The sequence below is a fragment of the Ceratotherium simum genome, chromosome 12 (assembly GCF_057802395.1).
Source record: "Ceratotherium simum simum isolate JZ-2026a chromosome 12, ASM5780239v1, whole genome shotgun sequence".
Taxonomy (NCBI): Eukaryota; Metazoa; Chordata; class Mammalia; order Perissodactyla; family Rhinocerotidae; genus Ceratotherium; species Ceratotherium simum.
In genome coordinates, this window is record NC_141911.1 from 69,782,848 (window position 1) to 69,809,726 (window position 26,879).

Here is a 26,879-nt window from a genome sequence, read left to right on the forward strand (position 1 = left end):
TAACTAGAGAAGCTATAGCTTTTATCCAATTCAAAAGAGGGTTAAGGATCACTGCTGCTTACTTCCCCTGAGGAATCTCGCCCAAGCCCATGGCTTCAGCCACCAGCATGGTGCAAGTGAGAGTACAAGAGGGTCCAAGTCAGAAAGACCCATGTTCATATTCCAGCTTCCCCTTTTAGAAGTTGTATGACTCTAGGAATGTGACCTAACCTCTCTGAAACTTGGTTTGTTCAACTACTAAGTGATGGAAATGCCCCCTAATTTGCAGGGTTATTGTGACAGAGGTGTCACTTGTCAAGCTCTTGGTGTCTTGTGGCACCAGTAAGTGGTAGTCTTGATGCAGCCCAGAACAGGTCCCTAAAATGTATAAGCGTCTCGGCTTGCAGAGCCTATCCTCCCCAATTTTAAAATAGGTTTTCATTTTTAGGGTTCTGTCTCCCTGGAGCAATAAGCATTATGTGACTTAGGCATTATGAATTAAGTGACTCTGCTAGCACTCATGTATTAACACAAAACGTCTACAACAGACAGCTTCAGGGAGCACTATCAAGTCCATCTTTTTGAACAATATTTAGAAAATTGGAATTGGGCACTTATATAAATTTACTCAGACTGAGAGATGTTTATAAATTGGCTTCCAGTATTTATCTGGAGCAATCAAAATAGCACATTTTTAAAGATATTAATAAACATGGCAGAAACCAAATTATTCATTATATACAATGCAATACAAATTGACAGGGCAGTAAAAATTGCCTTTGCATTCTTTAAAAGGCATGTGTTTTTAAAACTATGGAAGTTGAACAGGTGTCTCTCCTCACATGTATTCCATATGTTTATTGTATCCTATTAAACATATGTTTGTAAAACTCTTTATTTATTTACACCTTGATACTCCTACCTGATTCCATGCTGGTTGGTGAAAAGATTTGGATATGTTTTATGTTTTAGAATTTTGATACACATTTATAACCAGAAGCATAAGTTCTTTATATGATTCCATGAAACAATACAGCTAAATCCAAAAACCCAAATATTTTGGTTTTTAAAACAAAAGTTTCCAACAAACTTGGCCCAGCAGAGGTCCCCAGTCTACCTGGAGCTGTGACCTCCTGTCATTGGTGCTCAACTCTAGAACTCTCCTCCCCCTGTCTCTACTAATTTACTCCTAAAGGTGATGTGGGGCACACACAGAAAGAGAATTTAAAACATTTACTTACTGAATTTTGAAGAATAGTTTTAAGAATTTTGCAGCATTCTTCCAAATAATTAAAAACACCCTCAATTGAAAGAAAGTTGGAAAATGGAATTGCAATTCCCTGACCTAGATCTTTGAGTGAATAAATCTAGTATGGAGAAAATTTAACAACTTAATTAAGGTTCTGTTTAAAAGTTTTCTGCAGTCAATTAGGTATCATGTGATAAATATTTTTTTTTTAATTTTTTTATTTATTTTTTTCCCCCCAAAGCCCCAGTAGATAGTTGTATGTTATAGCTACACATCCTTCTACTTGGTGTACGTGGGACCCGGCCTCAGCATGGCTGGAGAAGCTGTGCATCGGTGCGCGCCCGGGATTTTTATAATCAAGAAAAGGGGCTAGTAACATTTTAAGAAGTATGGAAAACTCTGAAGATAGAAATAATTACCCATAATTCCAACATCTAGAGATAACCACAATTTTCTATACCTTTCCTCTCTTTTTCCCTTCCTCCCTTTCTCCTCCCTCCCTCCCTCCCTTCCTTCCTTTATTCCTTCCTTTCTTTCTTCTCTTCATATACATAGATTTACAAATAGACGTCTGAATAAATACATATGTATACATGTAAAATTATATCCTAGAAAATGTATACTCTGTATTTTACATATTACAATATAAATAAATAAATATATAAAGTTCAAAATTGGAATAACACTGCGTTTTCAGTGTTGTATTATAAGGAAATAATTAGGGATATAGTCAATATTTATATAGAAAGATGTAAACATTGTTTATAATAGCAAAAATCTGAATCAACTTCAATGGAATACTAGGCATCCAATAAATTTTAATGTTATAAGTTAATGCATACATAGATTCTTTATCTTTCTATGTTCTATATGTGAAATTTTTAATAACAAAAATGCACATGATAAAATTCTTTATTTTTTTTATGTTCCCATTGCGGACAACATTTAATCATAAGAAAGAAAAGGTAAATATGGTATTGTGTTAGAAAATATAGTAATGTTTTTTAATTATTGTGGGAAGGACTTGTTAATCTGTTTAAATATAAGAGTAAATCTTTAAATAAGTTATTTATGAAAGGCAAATATCATGGACGAAATCTTCCCAGTTTTGAATGAATTTCTGTTTTCTTTACATTGAACCCAGAAAACCATCTCCATGTTTGCTTTTGCTCTCTCTCTTTCTCTCTCAAATTTAAAAAAAGATGTATCCACCAGGCTTGAGACTATCGCTATTTATTTTCCTCTGGAGTAGAATATGGCTTTTCCTTCCCAGAATTAAAACCACCGAGGATTAAGTATTTTTCAAAAGAAAACCTTAAATTGAAATACCCTCATCTGAGTAATACTATATGACTGTGGCTAAGGTAAGAATTATTAATATCTATGCTGTAGGGTAATGCAACAGGCAGTATAAATTATGAATAATGTTTATTTCAGTCAAGCGTGTAACAGGCCTTGGGAGCCTGAGCAGCTTACAGACACTGAGAGATTTTGTAGTCTTTGCAAAGCCATTTTTTAATTAATACACATAATCCATAATGCTTTATTTCTTCAATTGCTTTTCTCTGTAGTATATCATTTGCATATTAATTTGTTTTTAAAATTAATAGACACTTTTTATCTAAATTTGAATTAGTTGAATGGATTGTTGATACTGATTTTATAGCCTACTTTAAATTGCCATCCTATGTTTGTATAGCATTTCATAATTTACAAAGTAATTAGATATCATATTCTCACATTAGTTGGATATGGAGGCTTAATCAAATGAGGGAGTGGTTTGTCTTCAGGACAGAACTCGCGTGCTGTGGCCTGTGTGCAGGCATCTAAATCCCCCCTGAAGCCTCTGTGGGCTTCTGCCTAGTTCCCCCCTGTTATCTGAGTAAGGTTCCACTGAGGGGGAGACTTCCCCTTGACATAGACGTGTTTACTCTGCAGTGAGCGGAAGCCGGAGAGAACTCTTTCTGGGTTATTAGATTGAGAAGCTAGCTCTTGAAAATATAACTCTAATGTAAGAATAGTAAACTTTGTATTGATTCGTTAAAATTATTGTTAACCGTCTTTGGACCAGTCAAATATTCTCATCTTTCAGCAATTCAGCAGTTGTTTCTGAAGCACCTTGGGCACTGGGATATTGGGGATTAAATGTGAAAAGAATCAAGTGCAGTGAGGACGGGCAGGATTCCTGCTCGCTGGTGTTGCAGGTGTAGAGGCATGTCTTCCGCTGTGGCACAGACTCTAGTCAAACTGTGACTCTTGAAAGGCTAAGGGATCCTTAGCCTTTCAAGATGGTTGTATGATAGGTGGTTCTATGATAGGATTCCTATTGGTTCTCAAGACTCTTGCCTCTGGGACAGTCCTGTTGCCACTCAGAGTTCCTGTGATGTCCTTCTAAGGCTTTACCTCAGTGCCCACTCACCTGAAAGGAAAATAAGCTTGACATCTGAGTATGTGGATTTGAGAATTTTCAAGAGATAATGAAGTTATAGTAATCGTCTTCAAATGATCTTTTTAGACAGTAAATGTTCCAAAATGCAAAACATAGAAATTATTCTTTTGAAGTATTTTCTTTCAGTTCAAGAGAATGAAATAAATCTGAATCTGAGGATATGACAAGTTGTTGTCAAGCTTGGGTTACTTAGTGATGAGTTTCTAAGTTACTGGAGTCATCTCTTTCTAATTACCTTGAAGCAGAGGTAGCACCTTTTAGAGTTGCATGAACAATGCTAATATTCCTCTCAAGTTTTTGTAAATGGCAGTGTTTTCATTTAAAATCTGTCACAGTACAGATATATGTGGGTCTGTTATCCTAATTGGTATTTCCAAGTAAGACTGTACTTTAAAAGTACAAATTTGGTGTGCCTATCTGTGCATGTGTTAATGGAAAAACAGTACCTGTCCCATCTGAAAAGGAATGAAACAGATTTGGCAACCATAGTCGTGAGAACAGCCTAACAAAGAATCGTTAATAGTTCTCTTTAATTGCCTAAAGTAACAGTGCATACTTCGGTGACCTGTCGTCTCATTTATCATGTTCCATTGTGGTTTACTTGCCTCACAAAACTTTCAACTTGCTTTGAACACTTTCCTGTCCAGCGTCAGCTACTGGCTGGCTATTTCCCGGCAGACTGTTGTGATTACCACTTTTTGAAGTCAGCTCCTCCTGCTGTTTCGTTTTCTTCACGCTAGTGCCTTCGCTGCCTTGAGGGCCTTGCACCGGGCTGTTGACTCCAGTAAATCAGCAGCTCCGAGCACTCAGCGCTCTGCATCTTCATATGTATGTTCCAAACTTCAGTCTCTCTGATTTAATGATGTCCCTTGGCATGGCTCTTGATTAGACTAGATTCAGGTTTGTATTTATAGAAACAGTTTGGTGATTTGCTTGGGAAAAAAGGTCCTTTTCAGGAATTCCATCTTAAAAAATTCAACTTAAGCTGTATTTTGTGAGCCTTAATCATAATTTATAACTACTCAGAGTGGATTTCAGAAAATGAAATTAACTCCCACAGTTGATTACTAATAATATTCAGTATCTATAAATTAGAATAGACTAGAAAAATATCCACTAAAGAACAGAAATACTTGTATTTCTCAATGAACTACTCAGAAGCAACTTAAAGAAATTCTGAGGTATTTCCATTGGTGATTCTTCTGTGATGAAGTCTTCATCACCCAGTGCTCTCATCACCGGGGAGTTTCTGAGCTGCCCTTCACTCTTGGGCTCTGGAATACTTTCTGTCTATGCTCTGCACTCTCACGGGGCCGCTGACGCTGCCACGCCCACCGAAACCTCTGCTCTGATCACTTCCCTCATATGGCCAGATAATTCTGTTACCATGACTACAAGACTACAGCCACTGGACTGTTTTCTTACAGGTGTTCTTGGTGTCTGCTAGTGAATAGTTTGTTACATCACATTGAGTGAGAAGACTTGGTGTAGGCAGCCCAGGAATCTGAAGTAAGATTTGTAACAATTTGTAAATTGTTGCATTGTGTAATCTGTGTTTTAGGGAGAGTTACTAAATTTGTCATGTTGGACGCATCGTTTTGGGAAGCCTCCCTTCCAACCCACTTCCATCCCTCTTTTTCATGTTCCCCACCCTGCGCACACACACGCATGCACGCACACCATATACACTTGAAATTCAGATCATATGTTAGGTGCTATATACTTTCCAATGCCTATGTAAAAGTCAACTTTTTAATTTTACCATCATTTACTATTTGTTTTTACTATCACTAACATAAAATCCATAATGCAACATAAAATCCATAATTAAAGAAATTCTAATTTTAGAGAATCATACATCTTAGTTTTCACAAAAAACATGTAACAGATGTAACATATTCTGAGTTCTGTAAATGACGCATGTTCACATTTCTGAGTTTGCATTACTTTAAAACTTCAAAAAGATCAAAAGTTTAAAGCATCCAGAGAGAGCGCGAGTGCAAGCAAGTGTGGGCACGTTGTACTTTCATCCATTACATGGATCTGGAAGGTCCGTATTTACATGCAGGTGGTGAGCCCCGCCTTTGTCTCCGTGTCCGTGTTTAGAGCTGATTTTAGGGCTCTCTGTTATCCTCAAGAGCCTTTGCTGACCTGGGTTCATACATGTGTCAGTTAACAGGCTGGGTGCCTGCTGGTCCTGGGTCTGCATCTGGAAGCAGAGATGCACACTGTGGCCGCCCAGGCGAGGTTGGGAAGTGTAGAGCATCCACGTACTTCAGGAGCCCTCTAGTACACCATTGTTGATCTGAGCAAGTCTGCACACAGCTGTGAGGCCAAAACTCCAGACTGAATGGCAGAATGATCTGGTGGAAAATGCATGACCTTTGTCATTGGATTTCGGTTATATTCTGGGTTTTCCACCTGTGGGTTGTGTGATTTCTAGCTTATCTCTATGAGCCTCAGTTTCTTCATTTGTAAAATGCAGGGCAGTTATAAGGAATAAATGGAATAATATATCCTAAAGTACCTGGTACTCAGTGAGGAGTTAATGAATGTTATTCTTCCTCCCTCTCCACCACTAAAGAGTGTAGGAGTGGGAGAGGAACATCCCCAGTCCCTTGGTTTAGCAAACTTCCTGGTTTGATTAGATAAACCCTGGCTAACCACATTTTCATAGAAAGCTGTTGAAAAATCATCTGTTCTGTCTCCAGTCAGTAGAGAATAAGCACCTAGAGAAATTCCAAGCCTGGAGAGGGGCTGAGACAGGGAAAGAGTCCTAGCTCCACGCTTTGCTGTGTAACGCCAGTGGCATACGGCTGGTACAATGAGATTGTACATTAGTAATTTATTTTTTAAGATTCCCTAACTCAGTGTGAATTTTTCTTTCATCTCATCTTACACAAAACTCAACTGAGATTTTAAGAAGGTGATGTTTAATCACTACTTTTATTCACAGCGATTTTGCTTTAGTGAGAAGCATTCCCATCATGCTGCTTTCACATTTTTGTCAGCTTAAACAACAAGAAAGTGACATCATCTACTGACTGTGTGAGAAGTTAATGATGCACTTTAATTGAGCCAATGGCCCCTCGTCTCCTTTGAAAATGCCCTTAGGCTGAATTATGCAGAGTAAAAGATAGATGTTTATTAAAAATTTTGACAAGATATTATTGAAACAATGAGAAATTCAAAGAGTCAGTGAGTTCTAAAACTAAAATATCTGCCTCTCTTTTTCTTAACTCGGTGCCATCTTTGAATATGTAGCTTGCAGTAATAGTAGTCCATGCTAGATGACGCTCTCTTCAAGTAACCCATTCGTTATGATAACGTGAGCTGTAGTTCACCTTTTGCCTTCTCTTTATCCAGTTTAATTCTAGAGCATGCTAAAACCTTTGAGTCGTTCTGGAGTTACATATGACAGACCATAATATCAAGATTTTAGATAAATAGCATAGAGTAAAAGTATCAAGATATAATACTATTTTTAAAACCACAAAGTGAAATTTGTCAGTAGTTAGGTATTATTATCTTCAGAAATATTTTGAAAAAATTTTTAGAACTAGTTTAAGTTTTGGTAGTGAAAATATTCACTTAAGAAAACAATTTTGTAATTGTTTTTGTTTTTTCTTTTTGTCAATTTCAGGGTCAGCCCGGTCCTCAGGTAAGTGAACTCTTTTCTAACAAATTAATTTCAATTGAGGATTTTCCCAGTGTGGAGGTTTTTGTGCACTTCTTTTCAAAGGATATAAAAAAGCTATGAACCAGTAATCATGACACCACACAGTAGACCAAATAGTTCCCAGGAGTAAAGCTTTGGGGCCTCTCCAGGGTTCTGTGAGCCACATCAGCTGTTGGACCAGATGGCAAGTTTAACAATGTACTCTCATCTAAAGCGAAACTCTTAACTGATCTGAAACAGTGCCACAGGACTTTAATGTAAGATGAAATGGCTTAGTAGACAGCGGGTATGACCTGGTTTGTATTAGGTCCTGATTAATCATGTAGTAATAATGTTGTTGGAAATCCACACAGACTCTGATTATTTGTTCTGTGATCCTACCAGCTACTTTTGATTCATTATAGACAGATATTGAATTCGTTCTGCATTTTCAGTATAACCCAACTGCTGAAGACATGATTTATAATTAAATACAGTCAACAGAAAATCTTTTGAGCCCTAGATCATCTTGAAGAAAATGAGGAAATTTTAGGAAGAGAAGGAATGTGTATGAAGATGAAAGTACAAAGGAAGGGAGTTGTCAGAAATGAACAGTCAGTAAAAAACAGCAAACTCAGTGTCAATACTTATTGTAGTCTGTAGGAAGCTACAGAGAAGGAAATGCCATTATTAATCTTTACCTGTAAAGATTGTAATACCTGTAAATAACATAATTATTTATTGAGCTCCCCTTACGAGTCTTTCCCCTCGATATAATGAATGCAATTTCTGTCCTATATTGTTTTGTAAATAAATGATTTTCATGATATCTTTTTTAAACAATAGCATAAATTGTCTATTGTGTGCTAATTCTCATACTAGACCATAAGAATATTGTTTATAGCTTTTATGAGCTCTGTATATAAGGCTGTCTAACAAAACAAACAAAAAACCCCATGTACTTCAGGAGAGCAGTCCATTTCACGCTACACTCATGAGAAAAAGTTTGATGTGTAATTAATTTATATTCATATCAGAGGATACTCTCACTATTTGTGATTTTCACTCTTATATTCTAAGTTGGCTCAAGGTAATTATTGGAGGTGGAAAAAACCCACAAAAGAAAGTTGTAGCTTATTCCCTAAATTTGAAACTACTACATTATAACAGGATGAAGGAAAAGTAAAAGATGCTTTGCATGCTTTATTTTATTTAATGCTTACAACAGCCTTGGAAAGTATTAGGATTCAAGACATATATATACAGAATCAGAAGAGATAAATGACTTACCTAGGGTGGCACCGTAAAGCTGGGAGCAGAAGTCAAGTCTGTCTCTGAGACCCTCACACCCCTGTAGCACTCGCCTCTCAGGAGAAGAGAGGAAGGTGAGATAACAGACCATAAAAGAAGTTGGACTGTTGGTTTTAAGAGAAGATCATAATCTTTAACATATTTTAAGTTTTAATAGGACCTCTGTCTTAGCCTGGATTACCTCCCCCTACCCCAAAGCAGCCCTTAAGATAAAGATTTGGGCATAAATAGCTTATTTCGGAGATGATCCCAGGAAGCATTGTGAGGGAGTGGGAAGATGACACGGGGAAGCCAGGAGAACCAGGAAACGGTGAATTAATGAACAGGTTACCACTGTGGACAGTTGGGGCTCAGTCCTGCTGAGGAACCTCTGACAGACCGTCGAGCTTGCCTCAGAGTCACCCCGCTGAGGGGCAGGAAATTGATGTATTTATCCACTAATTTCCCTTCCTTCATTGTTGAGAGTGGTGACTGGGGGTTAATTCCCTGGCATTCTGGACTGCCCCAGAAGGTCTAGCATGTTCCAGCTGCTAGAGGGATGCAGGAAGCCGCAGGGACATGTGGGACCTGTATTCTAGCACTGTCTTGGATGGAGGTGGTGGTGTGGGTCGGCACCTACATCTGCTACAACATCCAAGTGCTAATGTCCTATAGACAAAACAAAGTGGAAAATTCAGATTTGGATATAAAAACTTGAAAAATTAGGCAAAAAGACAGCATTAAAAGCACATTAGTTAATGAGATATTAAAGAGGATAACCATAAAAAGAAGAACACGGTCACCATAAATCTTGCATCTACATCCTCAGTTAATGAGCAAGTAACTTCCAAAAAAGGCGTTGCAAATGTTTGAGTTGGGAGGTTGCACATCCTTGAAAGTTTATTAAAAGATTTGGACAGAATTATAATTGGCAACTTGTTATTCATGTGCAAATGTTTATGTCAAGGAGAGTTTCCTTGCATAGGTTGAACATTCCCACGTCATCTTATTCACAGTATTGTGCAGTGCAGAACTCTTCCTTACAGTGTGAAAAACTCAATTCTGCTTCTTCGGTATCACACATCCTTTAGTAAGGACTTCCAGATTAATAGGGCTTTATTTTGCAGACCAATGGTAAAAAGGGGAAATGTCTACTATTCAGGGAGTTCTTCTGATCATCTTGCTCAGGTTGAAGACGGCTTAGACGGATTTAGCCTAGATTGTTAAAAAATTGCAAAGGTTGGAAAGGTAACTGGCAGTGAACCCTGGAACAGTGATAATATGAAACTGAACATGAAAATAGGCCTGAGGGAAGAGAGGTGAGCCTTTGCATTAGCCTAAATGGTGAGCAAATGGCTCTTGACAAGGGAAATGAGATGGTGAAAGGGTATTAGGAAGGAAAATAAGGCAACTCTAGCAGCTGTGGTTAAGATGGGAAAAGAGAGAAATAAATGGAGAGGATGTTGCTGCAAATCCACTGAATCAATGCAAATCAAATTCTTGGAGAGGAAAAGGGATGGGATAGAGTAAATATGTCACAGAGACTTGAAAAAAAGGTTGGGTAAAAAGAAAAAATAACAAGTGACAACAGAGAGTAAGTAAGGGAGAAAAGAAGGAAAGGAAATTAGAAAAAAGGCAGATGAGCATTTGTATTTCAAACTACAGGTAATGAGAATTATTTGGGTGTGGGACAAAATAAATCTATTGAAATGAAAGTCACCCTGACATTTGTTCATTAATTCATATTAACATAATTCAATTCAGTGGCTCAAGTATTTAGCCCCTGCTTTGTGCAGGGCGCAATAATGCTGCTGTGGAGTTGTGGTGAACGAGACAGGCTCAGTCTGTTCTTCTGATAGTTCCTTAGTATTAATAGTCAAGTGGAATGTTGAAGTTCTGTCAATTCCCACAGACCCACCCTTCCAAGGATTCCTTTAACACCACCTGTGAGTCCCGCCTTGCATCTGCACATCTGGGTAATCCCCAGGTTCAGTCGGGACCTTAAACATGAGGCATTTAAGGAGGTTTTCTCCCACATGCACGTGACTCAGGATCAACACCATTGTTCTGACTGCAGTCCTGGCACCAGGCCTTAGTTCTAGTAACTGGGTTTCTGCCCCAGTGCAGGCACCCCTGTTCTCATGGCTAGTCCTCTCCCAGCTCCCCATGCCCGCATTCATTCCCTTTCTGACTGTCTTCACCCCAACTCCTCCTGTTCCTTTCCTCTCCACTGCCAGGTGTCAGAGTCCAGGTGCTGACGCTCTGTGCAGCCTTGCTAATAGCTGATGGAACATTAAATCCCTCCAGCTCTCTGCCTACCTGACAGGGTTCCACATTTCTACTCCTTTTGACCCCGACTTCCCCATTGCCGTGCTGTTGCCGGGCCAGTCTGGGCTGCAAGGGAGGTGAGTCAGGAAGTGAGCATTCTGCTCTCTCCTGTCTCTAGGGTGACGACATCAAGGGTTGGGATTGAGTGTAGCATCAGCCAACATCAGCCTGTATGTGTCTGCCGGATGAAGTTTTTCTGTCGTGGTTCTCGTTATGTCACTCTTCTGACCCCGCAACTCTGAGTCTCAATGTGATTACCATTTAGAGTGCAATGAAATCTAGTTCCTTGCTTGACATTCAAATCCTTTGATTTGGCCTGTTTTTCTAGCCTTAGCTCTCACTAATTTTTCATTAATGCTCTTTCTGGACACTATGCTTCATCCAAACCAAATCAAACCATTTCCTTTTTCTATTCAAATCTGTTTTTCTTCATTTGTCTTTCCTTAGGATAGTTTTTTTCTCCAGAACTGCTTCCCTCCCAGCCCCTGGATACACTGAGTTTCCACACATCCAAATGTGATCAGCCCTCTTGCTTACATGCCACTTCTTCCATCAAGATGTCTTGACTCTCATTTAGCAGAATGTAATTGCTCCCTTTTGCTGAATCCCCACAGCGCTTTATCTGTACAGCTTTTTAACTTTACACTTAAAATAGAGGGAGCATAGCCAGCAAAGCCAGACAGATTGTAAGTCAAATCCTAGCTCTTCTACTTACAAGCTCTGTGATCTTGGGCAAGTTACTCAGTCACTCTGAGTCTCCTTTTCTCAATCTGTAAAGGATAGATAATAATGTCTTCTTTCAACAGACGGTGTGAGGATTAAATAAGATAATAAATGTATAACTGCTAACGTGGTGCCTGGTACATGGCAGACACTCAGTGAACATAAATTCCTCTCCTCCCATTTCCTCTTCCTATTGTATCATAGTTATTTATAAACATCTTTTCTCTCTTTCTTACTAGCTTTTGTGAAGTTCAAGATCAGGATCCACGCTTTCTTTCATCTTTAGTATCTTCCACAACACCTAACTTAGCTCCTTGTACATGGAAGTTCAACAGATGTTATGAATGGTGAATGGAAGATACAAGGGTTTAAGGAAAAGGAAGCTGAGGGTGAGGGATACTGTCAGCTTTTCATAACTCTAACTGCCCCAGTCAGTAACATGATGTGTCATCAATAATGCCATTTAAACCAGGTCACTGAGGTTTCTAAGCTCTGAGAACTTACTGAACATTTATCAGTTTTAATATCTCACTTCCAGATGGCCTGGAGAGTTTGGATATCTTTGTTTTCTTTCATTGTCATAGTCTATTTATATTAATATTTAATATTTGGTGAAAATAAACAGAAAGCATTAACCCAGGGCCATACTTATAGTGTATTATTTTATTTTGTAACAATTTATTTGTAGGGTTCAAGGCTTGGCTTTGATTTTTAACAGTCAAGACTGTTAGAGAAAGTAGCTCTTGGTGGTTGTGTGTAAGGCCACAGTGGTTAAACAGTAATATTCTCCCACTAATAAATAATTTAATACAAATTGTAGAAACTAGTTGTTTTAAAAAACCTTCTTGGGATTCCATCTTGTATACTTTATAAAGACACATTGGCTTTTTCTTTGCCCCAAATAACTCCATCAGTATATTCAGTAGGGGATACTGAAATAGTGGAACCACTGTATTAAGTGAAGGGTACCCCTTCCATACCAATGGTATTTCTTTTGCATAGAATTTTTAGAATTTCAAAGCCTTCCTTATAACTCTCCTTTGGAGTTGTATGTGAACATAAAGGAGATATGATTCCCTTAGGAATTCAAAGGACTAAAGTGGCCCGCATGTTGTAACTCTGTATTACTCAGTGAGAAAAAAATGTAAGAGAAACCACAAGCAAATACCATCAGACAACTGCACTTGGAGGCGGGTGGCTTCCATTTGTATTTTTTCAGATACACTTGAAAAGAAGTGGAAGATGTCACTTTGCCTTCTTCCCCAAATTGCTTTTTCTTTTTGTTGTTGTTGTTCTGACATTGTCATTGCCGTTTCACAACATTTCACTAAAATTTACAAAAAATCAAGCTATGTGCCTTGTGAGGAATTATTTCTGAATAAAATATTATATTTTGGGGCAGTATTTAACTTTCTATTCATATGTTTTTAATTATGTACTAAGCTCCTTCTAACCTAACACTTTAGCAATTCCCATATTTCATGTTTGTGTTCCAATCCAGCCTTTTTCAGACCCATATAGTCTGACTTGGGGACAGGGGGAGGACAGACACATTCTCCAAGAAATTTGAAAAACATGTGTCTGTGCGTGCATGCGTACGTGTGTGTGTGTACATAAAGTCTTTATTTTGCTCACTACATAATAAAACTGTCATATTAAACTAGTAATATGTTCTATCCTGAATAAATCATGCTAGACTTGATAAAGTATTATCATCCCCCTTTGTCTATATTTTGTGCAGTGTCTATATGATAGAGAATAATTATAAAAGTCCTAACGTTTCAGATTTTTTTGCTGTTTTATTAAGTAAATGGTTAATACAATATGAAAGACTCCATTGTACTCCAAAGAGCTTATGTCTTTAAGGGTATACATAGTATAGCAGCTTGTTTATTTTACTAAAATCCATATTTCTTTATTTTTACATGGTCATCTGTATGTTGAAATGGTATAACATCATCTCAAAATTTAATTTTAGCTTAGAATTCTTTCCCACTGAAATTAATTGAAGAAAACTTCTATTGCCAACTTTATGCTTTGTTTTCTATCAAATATATTCCTCTTAATTCTGTCTGAATAAAGATGAATAACACATAGCCTTTCATGAATAAGTTAATCTGACATTGATTTGCATACTTGGAAGCTGTTATTATTCCCTTAACTTACTCATTTTTGTATCTCAATGTCTTTCTACAATGTTGATATATAGAAAAGGCACAATAGATTTTTGTTGAATAAAGGTAAACGTTTAATAATTCAGATTTAAAGATAATTTTGTATATATTTGGTGATGAAATGACTGAAACAACTGAAAATATCAGCATTTAGCAGTCTATTTTTAAAGCAGCATATGGAATACATCGAATACAGTTAAAGAAATGAGCTCCAGAGGCAGATAGCTGGGTTTAAATCCTGACCTACCACTTACGAACTGTGTGACTTTGGGCAAGTTATCTTTTTTCCTTCAGTTTTTCAGTGTAAAATAAGGGTGGTTGGTTTCACTTAATACATGAATTAATGAAGCACTTAGAATGGTATATGGCACATGTAAGTGTTATTAAAGGCCCATTTATGCACATATGAACGCCCACATGCACACCTTCACTGAGACAGATCCAGAAAGACATGTTACACTGATGGTGGTCCTTCATCTGCTGGATACACACCAAATAGAATAATAGCCTAAAAGCGTATAGAGGTTTAAGATAAGTTACTTAATCTTAAAATTAAGAAATTCATGAAAAATGATTAGCGTAGTTAGATATGGTTATAGCATAGAACTTTCTATCTAAAACAAACATTTATGTGCACATTTGTGTGTCTAATTCTTTCTGAAGATAGCAAAGAGTTTTAGTTCAAAATATTGTTCTTCAGTGAAGTAAAATTAATTCACTTTGAGATGTTTCAAACTAAAATTTTTATTTATAAATTTTGTCAAGTATATTATACATATATATACTATCACATATATGTTTTTATGGATTCCTTTGATAATTTTGGTATCCTAACCAAAATTCTTAATAAGCTAAACTTATTTTCTCTCTAAATATCTCTGGTCATTTCAATTGATACTACATTTCTAATATAGAATATATTTCTTGGGTCATGTAGAGATTAAAATGGAAATGCTATGAGATAGTAGGTAGAAACATTTTACCCTGTCTTCTTTCTTTTGGATAGGCCACATTTAAACTGAGTTTCAATAATGACTGTAGGAGACTCTACTCCCTCCCTAAGTAATGTGAGCCTTTGCACTTCAAGTTTATTTTTTTAAATGGTCAGTATATTCAGTGCTAATTAAGCTCTTAGATCAGGAAGAATCTATCATAGTAATTTATGTTCAGTAAATTTTCTTTTTATAATAAATATGTGGAGTTGAAGACAAATCAAAGGTGGTGCCTCCTCAATTGATATGGTTGAATAAATATCATCAATTATCGAGAAAGCCCCATCAGACAGTAGAAGACGCAGAGGAGAGCATTGCCAAAGAAACTAAGGGTGCAATGTTCAGCCGTGTGAACTGTTGTCGCTGGGTTTGCAATTGAGGGGTCAGTTAGTGACTTTAGTAGCCGTGTAGTTTTCAAAGCAGTATTGCCTTGTTTTTAGGAGTGACTCAGTATTGAAAATATGGGTAGAGTGAAAATAGAGTACTCTTTCTAAAAGTTTGGAGTCACAGGCAGGAGGGAGACAGGAGCCAAAAATATCTGCCCGTGTTTGAGATGTGAGAAAAAGGAATTTTCATTGACTAGAGTTCATTTCATCTTCAAGAGGCTGTGCAAAGTTGTTTCATTCCTTTTGCTGTTAGTCTTAACTCTTCTGAATTAGAGTCATGAATCAACAGATGAGAAATTGTAGTGACCCCAGAAGGCAGAAGTTCTAGCTGGAATCAAATGTATCCTCATAAGCATTAATTGGAAGCAGGTTAGACATACAGATATCTGTGACTTTTTGATTGTTAACAGGCTATTCAGGGAATGGTAATTTTGGCCCTGATACATTGTTAGAGACCTCTGTTGCAGGAAATCTGCTAATATGTTTATTGAATGCTTACCATGTATAAGGTACAAGGCTACACATTTGAATTAGGAAGGGAAATAGGGGCCAGCCCAGTGGCATAGTGGTTAAGTTTGTGCACTCTGCTTTGGTGGCCAGTGGTGCACAGTTTCGGATCCCGGGTGCCGAGCTACATACCGCTCATCAAGCCATGCTGTGGCAGCATCCCACATACAAAAAAATAGAGGAAGATTGGCACAGGTGTTAGCTCAGGGCCAACCCTCCTCACCAAAAAAAAAAAAAAAGGTGGGGGGGCCAGCCCCGTGGTGCAAGCGGTTAAGTGCGCGTGCTCCGCTGCGGTGGCTCGGGGTTTGCCAGTTCGGACCCCGAGCGCGCACTGACGCACCGCTTGGCAAGCCATGCTGTGGCAGCATCCCATAAAAGTGGAGGAAGATGTGCACGGATGTTAGCCCACGGATGTAGGGCCAGTCTTCCTCAGCAAAAAAAAAAAAAAAGAGGAGGATTGGCAGATGTTAGCGCAGGGCTGATCTTCCTTACACCCACACACCCACACAAAAAAAAGTAAGGAAGGGAAATAATATTTATAGAGGACCATATGTTCTTTAATTACTTCCTATAGCTCCCATATGAGGTAATTATTGTTTGTTCCATCTTACAGATGTGGAAACTGAGGCTCAGAGAGGTTAAGTGACCTGCCGAAGGCCCTGCGCTAGGACATATTAAAGCCTCCACAGTCAGCGTTAGTTACCTCTCCTCATATAACTCTCTTCCTGCCCATAGGGGCCCAGACAGTTTTAGTATGAAGCATAAATCTTATACCTAGCAGAGTGAGCCAAGTTTTATAAAAGAGTCACAAGTGCTTTAGGAGTTCAAAAATAGGGAAAGAACATATCTGAAAGAAGGTCAAGTAAAGCTTAGGGAAGAGAGGTCACTGAGGTGAGCCATCAGTGACTGGCTCTAACGAGAAGTGAGATTGTAGGGGACGTGGAGATGGGCATTTACAGCAAGGACTAACATTTCTTTCAGAAACTCAAATTTCTATCATGTTTATTTTTTTCCCGAGTAGTTCCATAGCAGCTCAGGTTGCCAGGTAAGAGATTTCATGAAAGGTGTGCCAGAATTCCAAGGAGAATAATAATTGATGATGTTTATTTGGCAGAAAGAATGGCATAAGCAGAGATATAGAGTGCAACAAGAGTGAGGGGCATTCTGAGAACAGCTGGCATTCAGGGCTGACTGGAGGGGGAGATCCTTATGGATCTGGGGTGGGTGCGAGGAGGGATAAAGCAGAAAAGGAAAGTTAGGAGCAGATTACAGAGGACTTTGGACACAGGCAGAAGTTAACACTTTATTTGGTAGGAATCTGAAGAGTCGTCTAAAATAAAATTTTAAATTATATGACTACTTCTTTTGGGAATTTTCAAACACACACGAAAGGAAGAGAAGATAGTATCGTAAACTGGCCCTAGACCCATCACCCAGCTTCAAGGATTATCAACTGCTAATCTTGTGTCATGAATCCCTTCCCCTCCTTATTTTGTTTTGTTTTGTTTTTTGCTGGTATATTTGAAAGCAAAGTCTACATATCCTGTCTTTGCATTTGCAAACACTGAAATATGAATCTCTAACTGGTAGGGTCTTTTTAAAACATAACCATCATTTCATTATTAACCCTAATAAAATTAACAATAATTCCTTAACATCATCATACTCAATCTCCCCAATTAAATTTAAACTCAATCTCCCCAATTAAATTTAAATTTCACCAATTGTCTCAAAAATGTCTTTGTACAGATAGTTTGTTTGAATCAAAATCCAAGGCCCACACTTGGCATTTAATTGCTATAACTTTTCATTCTCTTTTACTCTATAGTCTTCCTTCTCTTTTTATTTTTACATGCCATCAATTTTTCCAGGACTTTTGTCCTATAAATAGAATGCTCCACATTCTAGGTTGGTCTAATGACTCCCTCATAGTGCTATTTAACTTGTTCTCCTATCTTCTGTATTTCTTATAAGCTGCAAGTTCCATTTAGAGCTTTGATTAGTTCAATTTTTAGGAAGCGTTTCTTATAAAGGTGTACTATACTTCCCTCATCACGAGGCCTGTAAGGGTTGGTTGGTCAGCAGGTCAAGCGATATTGGCCTGATTCCCAGTAACCTCTCACCTAACAGCTTTTTCGTTCACGGAGGATCATTGGCTATAACAACTTTTCATTGTGGATTGCAAAACGAGCCCTTGATGCTTTCTGAGCTGAGGAATGATATGTTCAGAAATGTGCTTTAGGAAAAATAATCTGACAAAAGTACAAAGGATGGAGTAGAGGGAGGGAAGACGAGTAGAGGCTTGTAGACTATTCTTGCAAACCAGGAACAAGGGTGCTCACAACAAACATGGAAAGATAGATTCAAGGGATTTTGTGGAGAATGAAATCTACAGAATTTGGTAATAGATTCCATTTACCGAATCAAATATAACACTGAGCCTTTAGGCATGGAGGAGTAGTGGTGTGTTTAACAAAAATAGAAAGAAAATAGGAAGGTCATGATTGGCTTGCAGTGGAAATTGAGAAGTTTGGTTTGCGAATGTTGAGTTTGAGCTGGTGACGGCATGTTTTGGCTTGGACATCTGGTGAGCAGTTGGTAATGCAGGATTGCAGCTTGGAAAAGAATTTAGGATATAGGTCAGGTAGTAGTTAAAGCCTTCAGGGTATGTTTGATAGCTGATGAAGGGAGTACAGTGAAAAGATAAAAGGTTTAGACAGAAATTTGGGCAATCCTGACATTTATGGGCTTTGTCACCCTTCCTCCCCAGAGCTCTGGTTTATTTAGTTTAGGTTAGTCCAGGGTAACTCCTTTCCAGTGCCCTGAGGACTGGCTCAGCAGTTTTCTTCGCATAGCTCAGCATTCTTCTTCCTAACGGAAAGAAATGCCCCCAAGACTAATATGTATTTCAACTCATGTTACTTTATTTTTCCCAAAACCAGACTGTAAAAATATGACTTCCTCCCAGGTACCTCCTTTCTCTTTCCTCAACTTCAATCTCCTTTCTTTCTGTAACCAATCTATTATTTAGGGAAGTTTGGTGGAGATAGTAAGAAGAAGACAGGACTTTAAAATGAGGGGTTAGAGGGGAAAGGCAACTTTTCTTCCCCTTGACTTTAGGAGAGGGCAAATGAACGTGTTTGGAGACCAGGGGAAGAATCCAAGGGAGCTGTGATGGTTGAGGAGACAAGTGAGAGCAGCGGGGAAGTGAGGAGGAGGCAGGGGGTGGAGAGGAAGTGCAGTGTTCCCTTCACTCCACAGAGAGAGCAGGGTGGAGATACAGAACAATCTGGGGGTGGAGACCAGGTAGTTGTAGAAGCTTCCATTAAAAGCTCTTGATCTTCTTAGTCATCAGCTAAGAATGAGGGAGACTGGGCTTCTAATTCACATGCGAAGCTTGAGAAGCATAGACAAACCCTGAGATTCAGGCTCTCCCAGCCTCATGTGACAGTGGTTTTTTTCATTCCTTCTGCATGTTTCCTTAGACTCAAGGGGATCCCCTACCGTTATCCCTGTGCTGTGCTCAGTTGCCCTTCACAAAACCTCTATTGCTCTATAAGATCCTACAAAAGAAGCAAAGAATCAAACTGACCTGCAAACCAGGCTTTCTTAAGTAGCCTGGGCAAAATTATGTTGGGACAGTATATTAGGAAATATGCTGAAATAGATGACTGTAAATTAAACCCAAGGTTTAAAGATGGATGTACCTCTGCATACGTTCGAATTATATTGAGGACAGTAGGAGTATTGTAGGGTACCTTACACCATTAGCTGTGAAATCACAGGGGCTGCTGTGGGCATTTAGACAGCTAGTTGATACTTTCTTTCGACAAAAGGAATGTTTAGGATTCCAAATCTTTCACCATGGAGTTCATTTTATTTGACCTCTTAAAAGTAAGTTAAAAAAAACCCTCCAAGTTAAGCCAAAAAGTTTTAGCAATCTCTTAAAACATTTGGATGCAAGGAACGATGCTAGAAAGAAAGGACCCCTTGGTTTTGATTGGCAGGAGCAGTAATTTGGCTGGATTTAACTTGTATTGTGTTAGAAAGGAAAGCCAGAGTGAGCTTCCCTGATTCCTGCTGTTTTATAAGCCCTTAACTCCATTGAGCTACATCAGCCTTACTTTTGAGAGCGCTTTTTTAATGTTTGGTTTTCCTAAATTTTCCTTTAGTGCTAGACCCCAGTAATTGTTTCCTGATGGCAGCTGCTCATGATTTAAGACTGGTCGTGGGCATGTATAGTCCCGTGTTCGGGGCTCAAACTGACATCACAAAAGAACTTATAGTTACGATCTCACCACAGAAATGCCCAGAAAATTATAGCTGTAAAAATTAGTTTTGCAATAAGTGGGGCTGGTTTTGGTATTTTAAATTTCTGTTTATACCTACCCCCTTTTCTGTTTGGTCTTTTTTAATCTTCAATGCAAAACGAAAGGTGTAAAGTCTGAAGCTCTAAATCTGTTTATAGCTATAATTCCCTTCCCTGGCTTAGCAGAGTTTGACACTGTAATAAACACAGTTCTTCTGCAGCAACGTTGAATCTGGCTCTTGTGTAATTCTTTATATGCTGCTGCCTTGAACTCTTAAGAGTTTTATTGCATTCTTTTCTTTCTGGGTGTTTCAGTTCGGCAAGAATTGGTTGAGCACCTACTGTATGCTAGGGGTGACTTGGTAGTTCTAGGGCCTAAAGTGTAATCTTGTTTAGTCATTAAAGTACTGTGGTTAAAACTACAGTGAAGTGTTTTTGTTTTGCTTTGATTGGTTTGGTTAGTTCCTGAACGCTGAGATAACTGTATTAAACCTGCTATTCTCCAAATGTTTTCAACCATCCACCTAACATATTTCTCACCACATTGCCTTTTGATTTTAGGAAATTAATGTGTTTACTTTCTTCATCCTCAGGTCAAATATCTGGAAAAGAAATTTTATTTTATGTTTACCATGATTAAAATATTACAAAGATTGAGTGTGTACATAATCATCACTACCATTGGTAGATTAGGCATTCTACCAATGCTCCATGGGCACTGTTTCATTTTAGCCAAACAGTAAGCATCGTTTTCCTCATTTTACAGATGAAGAAACTGAGGCTCAAGGAGGTTAATTAACCTGCCACGGATCGGACATGTGATGAGAAGCAGGATTTCAGTCTGGATCTGTTTGCCTCCCAAGCTTGAGCTCTCAACCACCGAGATATTTTATGTACTTAATTAAAACAATTCCCCCAAATTATACTTTTAATTTTTATTTTTCACTTTTTTTCTGAAGCATTTAAAAAGAAATTATACACGTACACACATGCATATTGATCTATACTTATATATAGGAATACCTACATTTTCACCTCAGGTTTTCCATAAAAAATTTAAAATTTGTACATTACTAGATGAAGTTATTTGCAAATTTGAAGTCTATGAAACAAAAAAATTTGGTGATTTGAGGAAGAAATGTCTCTAAAAAATATATTAGGCTAGTAAAGCAGAAAACTATATATATGAGTTCAAAGTTGAGGTCTACACTTGGAAGAACACATGTTCACATTTTAGTTTGAGGTGAGCCTATGCTGATTGCATAAAACTCTTTATTCAGAAGTAGGGTACATATATCCACATGTAAATAACTAGAGTCCCTATTTTTCAAGAAAACACTAGATTTTTCCATTGTTAATACTATTTGCAATATTATTTTGTGCATTTTCAGATACCTGTTAAAAACTGTGATGCCAAATTCAATTTCTTCATGAAGTTGTATGGTTTAAGAGCATCTATCTCATTGGTGCAAGGGGCCAAGCTAATGGTGCAGTCAGGGAGTAGGCAGAAATCTTACAATCTGTAGAATTCAAGTTTCTGTCCTACTGGAACAAGAGAAAACTGAATATTCTCTGTTTCCTTCCTCCCTGGAAGATGTGAACTTTGATAAAGTAATGTTTGCAAGAGTGCCTGAGCATATAGCATCAAATGTGCAGTGACCACTGAGGTTGTGCTCTGGTCCTGGAGAACAGCCGGTGCAGCAGACTCTGCCTCCTTAATCCGTAAAAGACTGGGGAAATTATGGCTTATAAAGTACGGGCATGCCTCGTTTCATTGCACCTTGCTTTATTGCACTTCACGGATATTGTGTTTTCTACAAATTGAAGGTTTGTGGCAACCCTGTGTTTGAGCGAGTCTGTAGGTGCCATTTTTCTAACAACGTTTGCTCACTTCATGTCTCTGTGTCACATTTTGGTAATTCTCACAATATTTCAAACTTTTTCATTATTATTATATTTGTTATGGTGACCTGTGATCAATGATCTTTGATATTACTGTTGTAATTGTTTTGGGGCACCACAAACAGCGCCCATATAAGACAGTGAACTTGGTGTGTTGTATGTGTTCTGACTGCTCCACCAACCAGCCATTCCCCCATCTCTCTCCCTCTCCTCAGGCCTCTGTATTCCTTGAGACACAAAAATATTGAAATTAGGCCAATTAATAACCCTACAATGGCCTCTAAGTGTTCAAGTGAAAGGAAGAGTTGCATGTCTCTCACTTTAAATCAAAAGCTAGAAATGATCAAGCTTGGTGAGGAAGACATGATGAAAGGTGAGACAGGCTGAAAGCTAGGCTTCTTGCCCCAAACAGCTAGCCAAGTTCTGAATGCAAAGGAAAAGTTGGTTTTTTTTTTTTTGGTGAGGAAGATTTGCCCTGAGCTAACATCCGTTGCCAATCTTCCTCTTTATTTTGCTTGAGGGAGGTTAGCCCTGAGCTAACATCTGTGCCAGTTTTCCTCTATTTTGTATGTGGGATCCCTCCACAGCATGGCTGGTGAGTGGAGTAGGTGCACGCCTGGGATCCAAACCCGTGAACCCATGTCGCTGAGGCAGAGTGCGTGGAACTGTAACCACTCAGCCATGGGGCCAGCCCCAGGAAAAGTTCTTGAAGGAAATTAAAATTTCTACTCCAGTGAACATACAAATGATAAGAAAGCAAAACAGTCTTATTGCTGATCTGGAGAAAGTTTTAGTGGTCTGGATAGAAGGTCAAACCAGCCACAACATTCCCTTAAGCCAAAGCCTAATCCAGAGCAAGACCCTAACTCTCTTCAATTCTAGGAAGGCTGAGAGAGATGGGGAAGCTGCAGAAGAAAACTTTGAAGCTAGCAGAGGTTGGTTCATGAGGTTTAAGGAAAGAAGCCATGTCTATAGCATAAAAGTGCAAGGTGAAGTGGCAAGTGCTGATGTAGAAGCTGCAGCAAGTTCTCCAAAAGATCTAGCTGAGATCACTAATAAAGGTGGCTACACTAAACAACAGATTTTCAATGTAGATGGAACAGCTTTTATTGGAAGAAGATGCCATCTAGGACTTTCATAGCGAGAGAGGAGAAGTCAATGCCTGGCTTCAAAGCTTCAAAGAACAGATTCTCTTGTTAGGGGCTAATGCAGCTGGTGACTTTAAGTTGAAGCCATTACTCATTTGCCATTCTGAAAATCCTAGAGCTGTTAAGAATTATGCTAAATCTACTCTGCCTATCCTCTATAATTGGATCAACAAAGCCTGGATGACAGCACATCTGTTTACAACATGGTTTACTGTACATTTTAAGCCCACTTTTGAAAACTACTGCTTAGAAAAAAAGATTCCTTTCAAAATATTACTGCTCATTGGCAATGCACCTGGTCACCCAAGAGCTCTGATGGAGATGTACAATGAGATTAATGTTGTTTGCATGCCTGCTAACTCAACATCTATTCTGCAGCCCATGGATCAAGGAGTAATTTCAACTTTAAAGTCTTTGTATTTAAGAAATACACTTGGTAAGGCTATAGCTGCCATAGATAGTTATTCCTCTGATGGATCTGGGCAAAGTCAATTGAAAACCTTCTGGAAAGGATTCACCATGCTAGATGCCATTAAGAATGTTTGTGATTCATGGGAAGAGGTCAAAATATCAACATTAATAGGAGTTTGGAAGGAGTTGATTCCAACTCTCATGGATGACTTTGAGGGGTTTGAGACTTCAGTGGAGGAAGTAACTGTAGGTGTGGTGGAAATAGCAACAGAACTAGAATTAGAAGTGGAGCCTGAAGATGTGACTGAATTTCTACAATCTCATGATAAAACTTTAATGGATGAGGAGTTGCTTCAAGAGCAAAGAAAGTGGTTTCTTGAGATAGAATCTACTTCTGGTGAAGATGCTGTGAAGATTGTTGAAATGACAAAAAAAGATTTAGAATATTGCATAAACTTAGTTGATAAAGCAGTTGGCAGGGTTTGAGAGGATTGACTCCAATTTTGGAAAAAGTTCAACTGTGGGTAGTATGCAAACAGCATTGCAGGCTACAGAGAAATCGTTCATGGAAGGAAGAGACAATTAATGCAGCAAGCTTTATTGTTTTGTTGTCTTATTTTAAGAAATTGCCACAGTCACCCAAACCTTCAGCAAACACCACCCTGATTAGTCAGCAGCCATCATCAAGGCAAGACCCTCCACCGGCAAAAAGATTACGACTCACTGAAGGCTCAGATGATGGTTGGCATTTTTTAGCAATAAAGTATTTTTTAATTAAGGTGTGTGCATTGTTTTTTTAAACATAACACTACTGCACACTTAATAGACTACAGTACAATGTGAACATGGCTTTTTTATGCACCAGGCAACCAAAAAATTTGTGTGACTTGCTTAACTGCAACATTCACTTTGTTGTGGTGTCCTGGAACCGAACCCACATTATCTCTGAGGTCTGCCTGGGTAGTAATTCCATGTTCAGTTTACAGTTTAAAAAGTAGAGGAAAGGAAGTGTAATTAAGGTGCACTTTATTCACGAGTTAACGTAGAAGGATGGCTTCTGCATCGTGGGAGCACCATATGGCCACCATATATCGTCTGTGCTCCTTTAACCCAACAGTGATGATAGACAGTTCTCTCTCAGCTATTTCTGATTAGGTCAGCCAAAGCTGCCAACACTCCATTTGGATCTGAAATACAAACCAGATTTAAAACTCTATGTGGTTCATTTGGCTCTGGAGCTGCTGTGTTTATAGGATTGAACCAGCTTAGGCCAACGCAACCCTGCAGATGCACTGAATTGTGAACTTCGGATGAGTGGGACTTCTTAAACCATGTTGATGATCCGTCAATGGCCCCCATGTCCAATCTGTTAACTGATCATATTGGTTCTACCTCAGAAATGTCTTCTGGATCTAGAACTTTCCCTGTGTTCCCTCTGTCATGATCTTAATTCACATCTTTTACCATCTCTCTCCTGGAACATGGCAACAACGTCTTAAGAAGAATAGCATTCCATGCTCTCAGAGATCCACAAAGCACACTTGATCTCACCACCCCCTTGTTAAGTTGATGACAGAATCTGGCCCAGGGACCTGGGTATTGTTAGCCAGCCTTCCCAAATCTCTCTTTCCTGCTACTCCCCATCTGCACTCCCTGCACCACATATATTCTGACCGCTCTGAACTCCTCGTCTTTCTCTGCTAGCAGCACATCCTCTCAGGCTTATGTGTGTTCTTCCCTTCTGCCTGGGCTGCTTCACCCCTTCCCGGTCCACCTCATCTCTGGCCGACTTGCGAGAGCCAGTTCCAGTCTCATCTTTTTAACTCCAGCTCTCCTACCTTCTTTCCTCTCGGTACTCCCACAGCACAGTGTTTACTCCACTGATTGTAGCTATATTTACTTGTCCCTCCTCCAGACTCAGAGCACATTGCCTGGCTGATATTTGGCCATAAATGCTGAGAAAATGAAACTTGCTTGTCCTCATAATTCTATAGTAATGAAAATATTAATCAGAAAATGGTTTGTTATATTTCAAAAATAAAAACGATCTACACTTTTCTGGGATAGAATTCATAACTCCACTCTTATTCCAGCAGCTCTGGCTGCCAAGAATTTCCAGGGTTTGCTCTTTTTCCATTTTTTCTACCTCTAGCAGAATTTAATTTTGTTATCGTGATTGTCATCTTTTCAAAATTATTCCCTCTCTAGCTTTTGCCAGTTCAAAGTGGGCAAAATTTACAGTTCTAGTGAATGAAAGGCTGTTCCTGGGACATCCAACCCCTCTGAATATATGTGTCTTTTCCAGCTATTTTCCAATTACTTTTATGTAGGTTGAAATCCAGTATTTTCCGGAATCTCATTTATTGTACCTCTTATTCATTGTACTTTTAGTTTGGTTTTATCATTTAATTGAAATAGATAATAGAGCATGGAAAAAGAGTTAAAACCTTAGTTATTTGGATAGAAATAGGTTTGGGGAAACTGAAATTGATATAAGCCAAGACCCACATTAAAGGCTTGATACAAATAGAAATATTGTTACTGTAAATTCTGAATTTGAAGTCATTTGAATAGGGGCTAATTTGAAGTTTGCCACTGAAATTTATAAATACTGTGGTAGTAAATTAATAACGCTCTAACAATGCTCTAAAACAAATGTTCCAGCTACTGAGTAATAGCAGTAATAATGAAGACTTTGTTAGCACCTTTCAAATTTATGTAATTAGGGCTAATTACATAAAACTAATTAGAAAGATAATTTTAAATATTCTTATTTATTTATTAAAGTAGACATTAAAAGATCTGACTCCAATGTACTAGACCAGACCAGAAGGGCAGGAATCCCCAAGAAGCCTCATATAAAGCCTGTGACTCACTTTTCGCTTATTTATGACCACTAATTTTACCGTATCTCCTTTCCATTGACCTCAGCCTTGTTTTAGCAACAAAGTTTTACCTTCAAATAGTTACCAACTGGCATTGATACTGATACCTGAACAATGAATATGTCCACTAAATATTAGATTGTTAGCTTGGTGTAGTTGGAAGCAACAAAATGCCACTGTAAAATACTACTCCGTAATTCAAATAATCTATTAATTTATATTGCTGCCTATCCTTTAGTTGATACCAGTGTGTTTTGGTTTTTTTACTCTGAAGACAAAAATAAATAAATAAATAAATAAATAAATACCTTAAATAATGACCCAGCTTTAATTTTAAAAGTTAATAATCTAAGAAACCTTTCTTTCCTTTGTAATGTTTTGACTTAGAAGAGAGCCATGGCTCCCAAATTTTGAAATACTATCTGTTTACTAAAGTGGCTCACGTTTTTCTTCAAATTCAACCCATATTTGCAGTGAAGAGGGTCCAAT

At 38.3% G+C, this 26,879-nt stretch overlaps 1 protein-coding gene across 1 annotated transcript in view; it reads left to right on the forward strand.

Annotated features, from left to right (window-relative positions):
* COL25A1 (collagen type XXV alpha 1 chain) overlaps nt 1-26,879 on the forward strand; it is a 445,780-nt gene that overhangs the window by 262,872 nt on the left and 156,029 nt on the right. Inside the window, exon 5 of the mRNA XM_087437749.1 lies at nt 7,321-7,338. Coding sequence (XP_087293875.1) covers nt 7,321-7,338 — 18 coding nt within the window. The remainder of the gene's footprint in view (nt 1-7,320; nt 7,339-26,879) is intronic.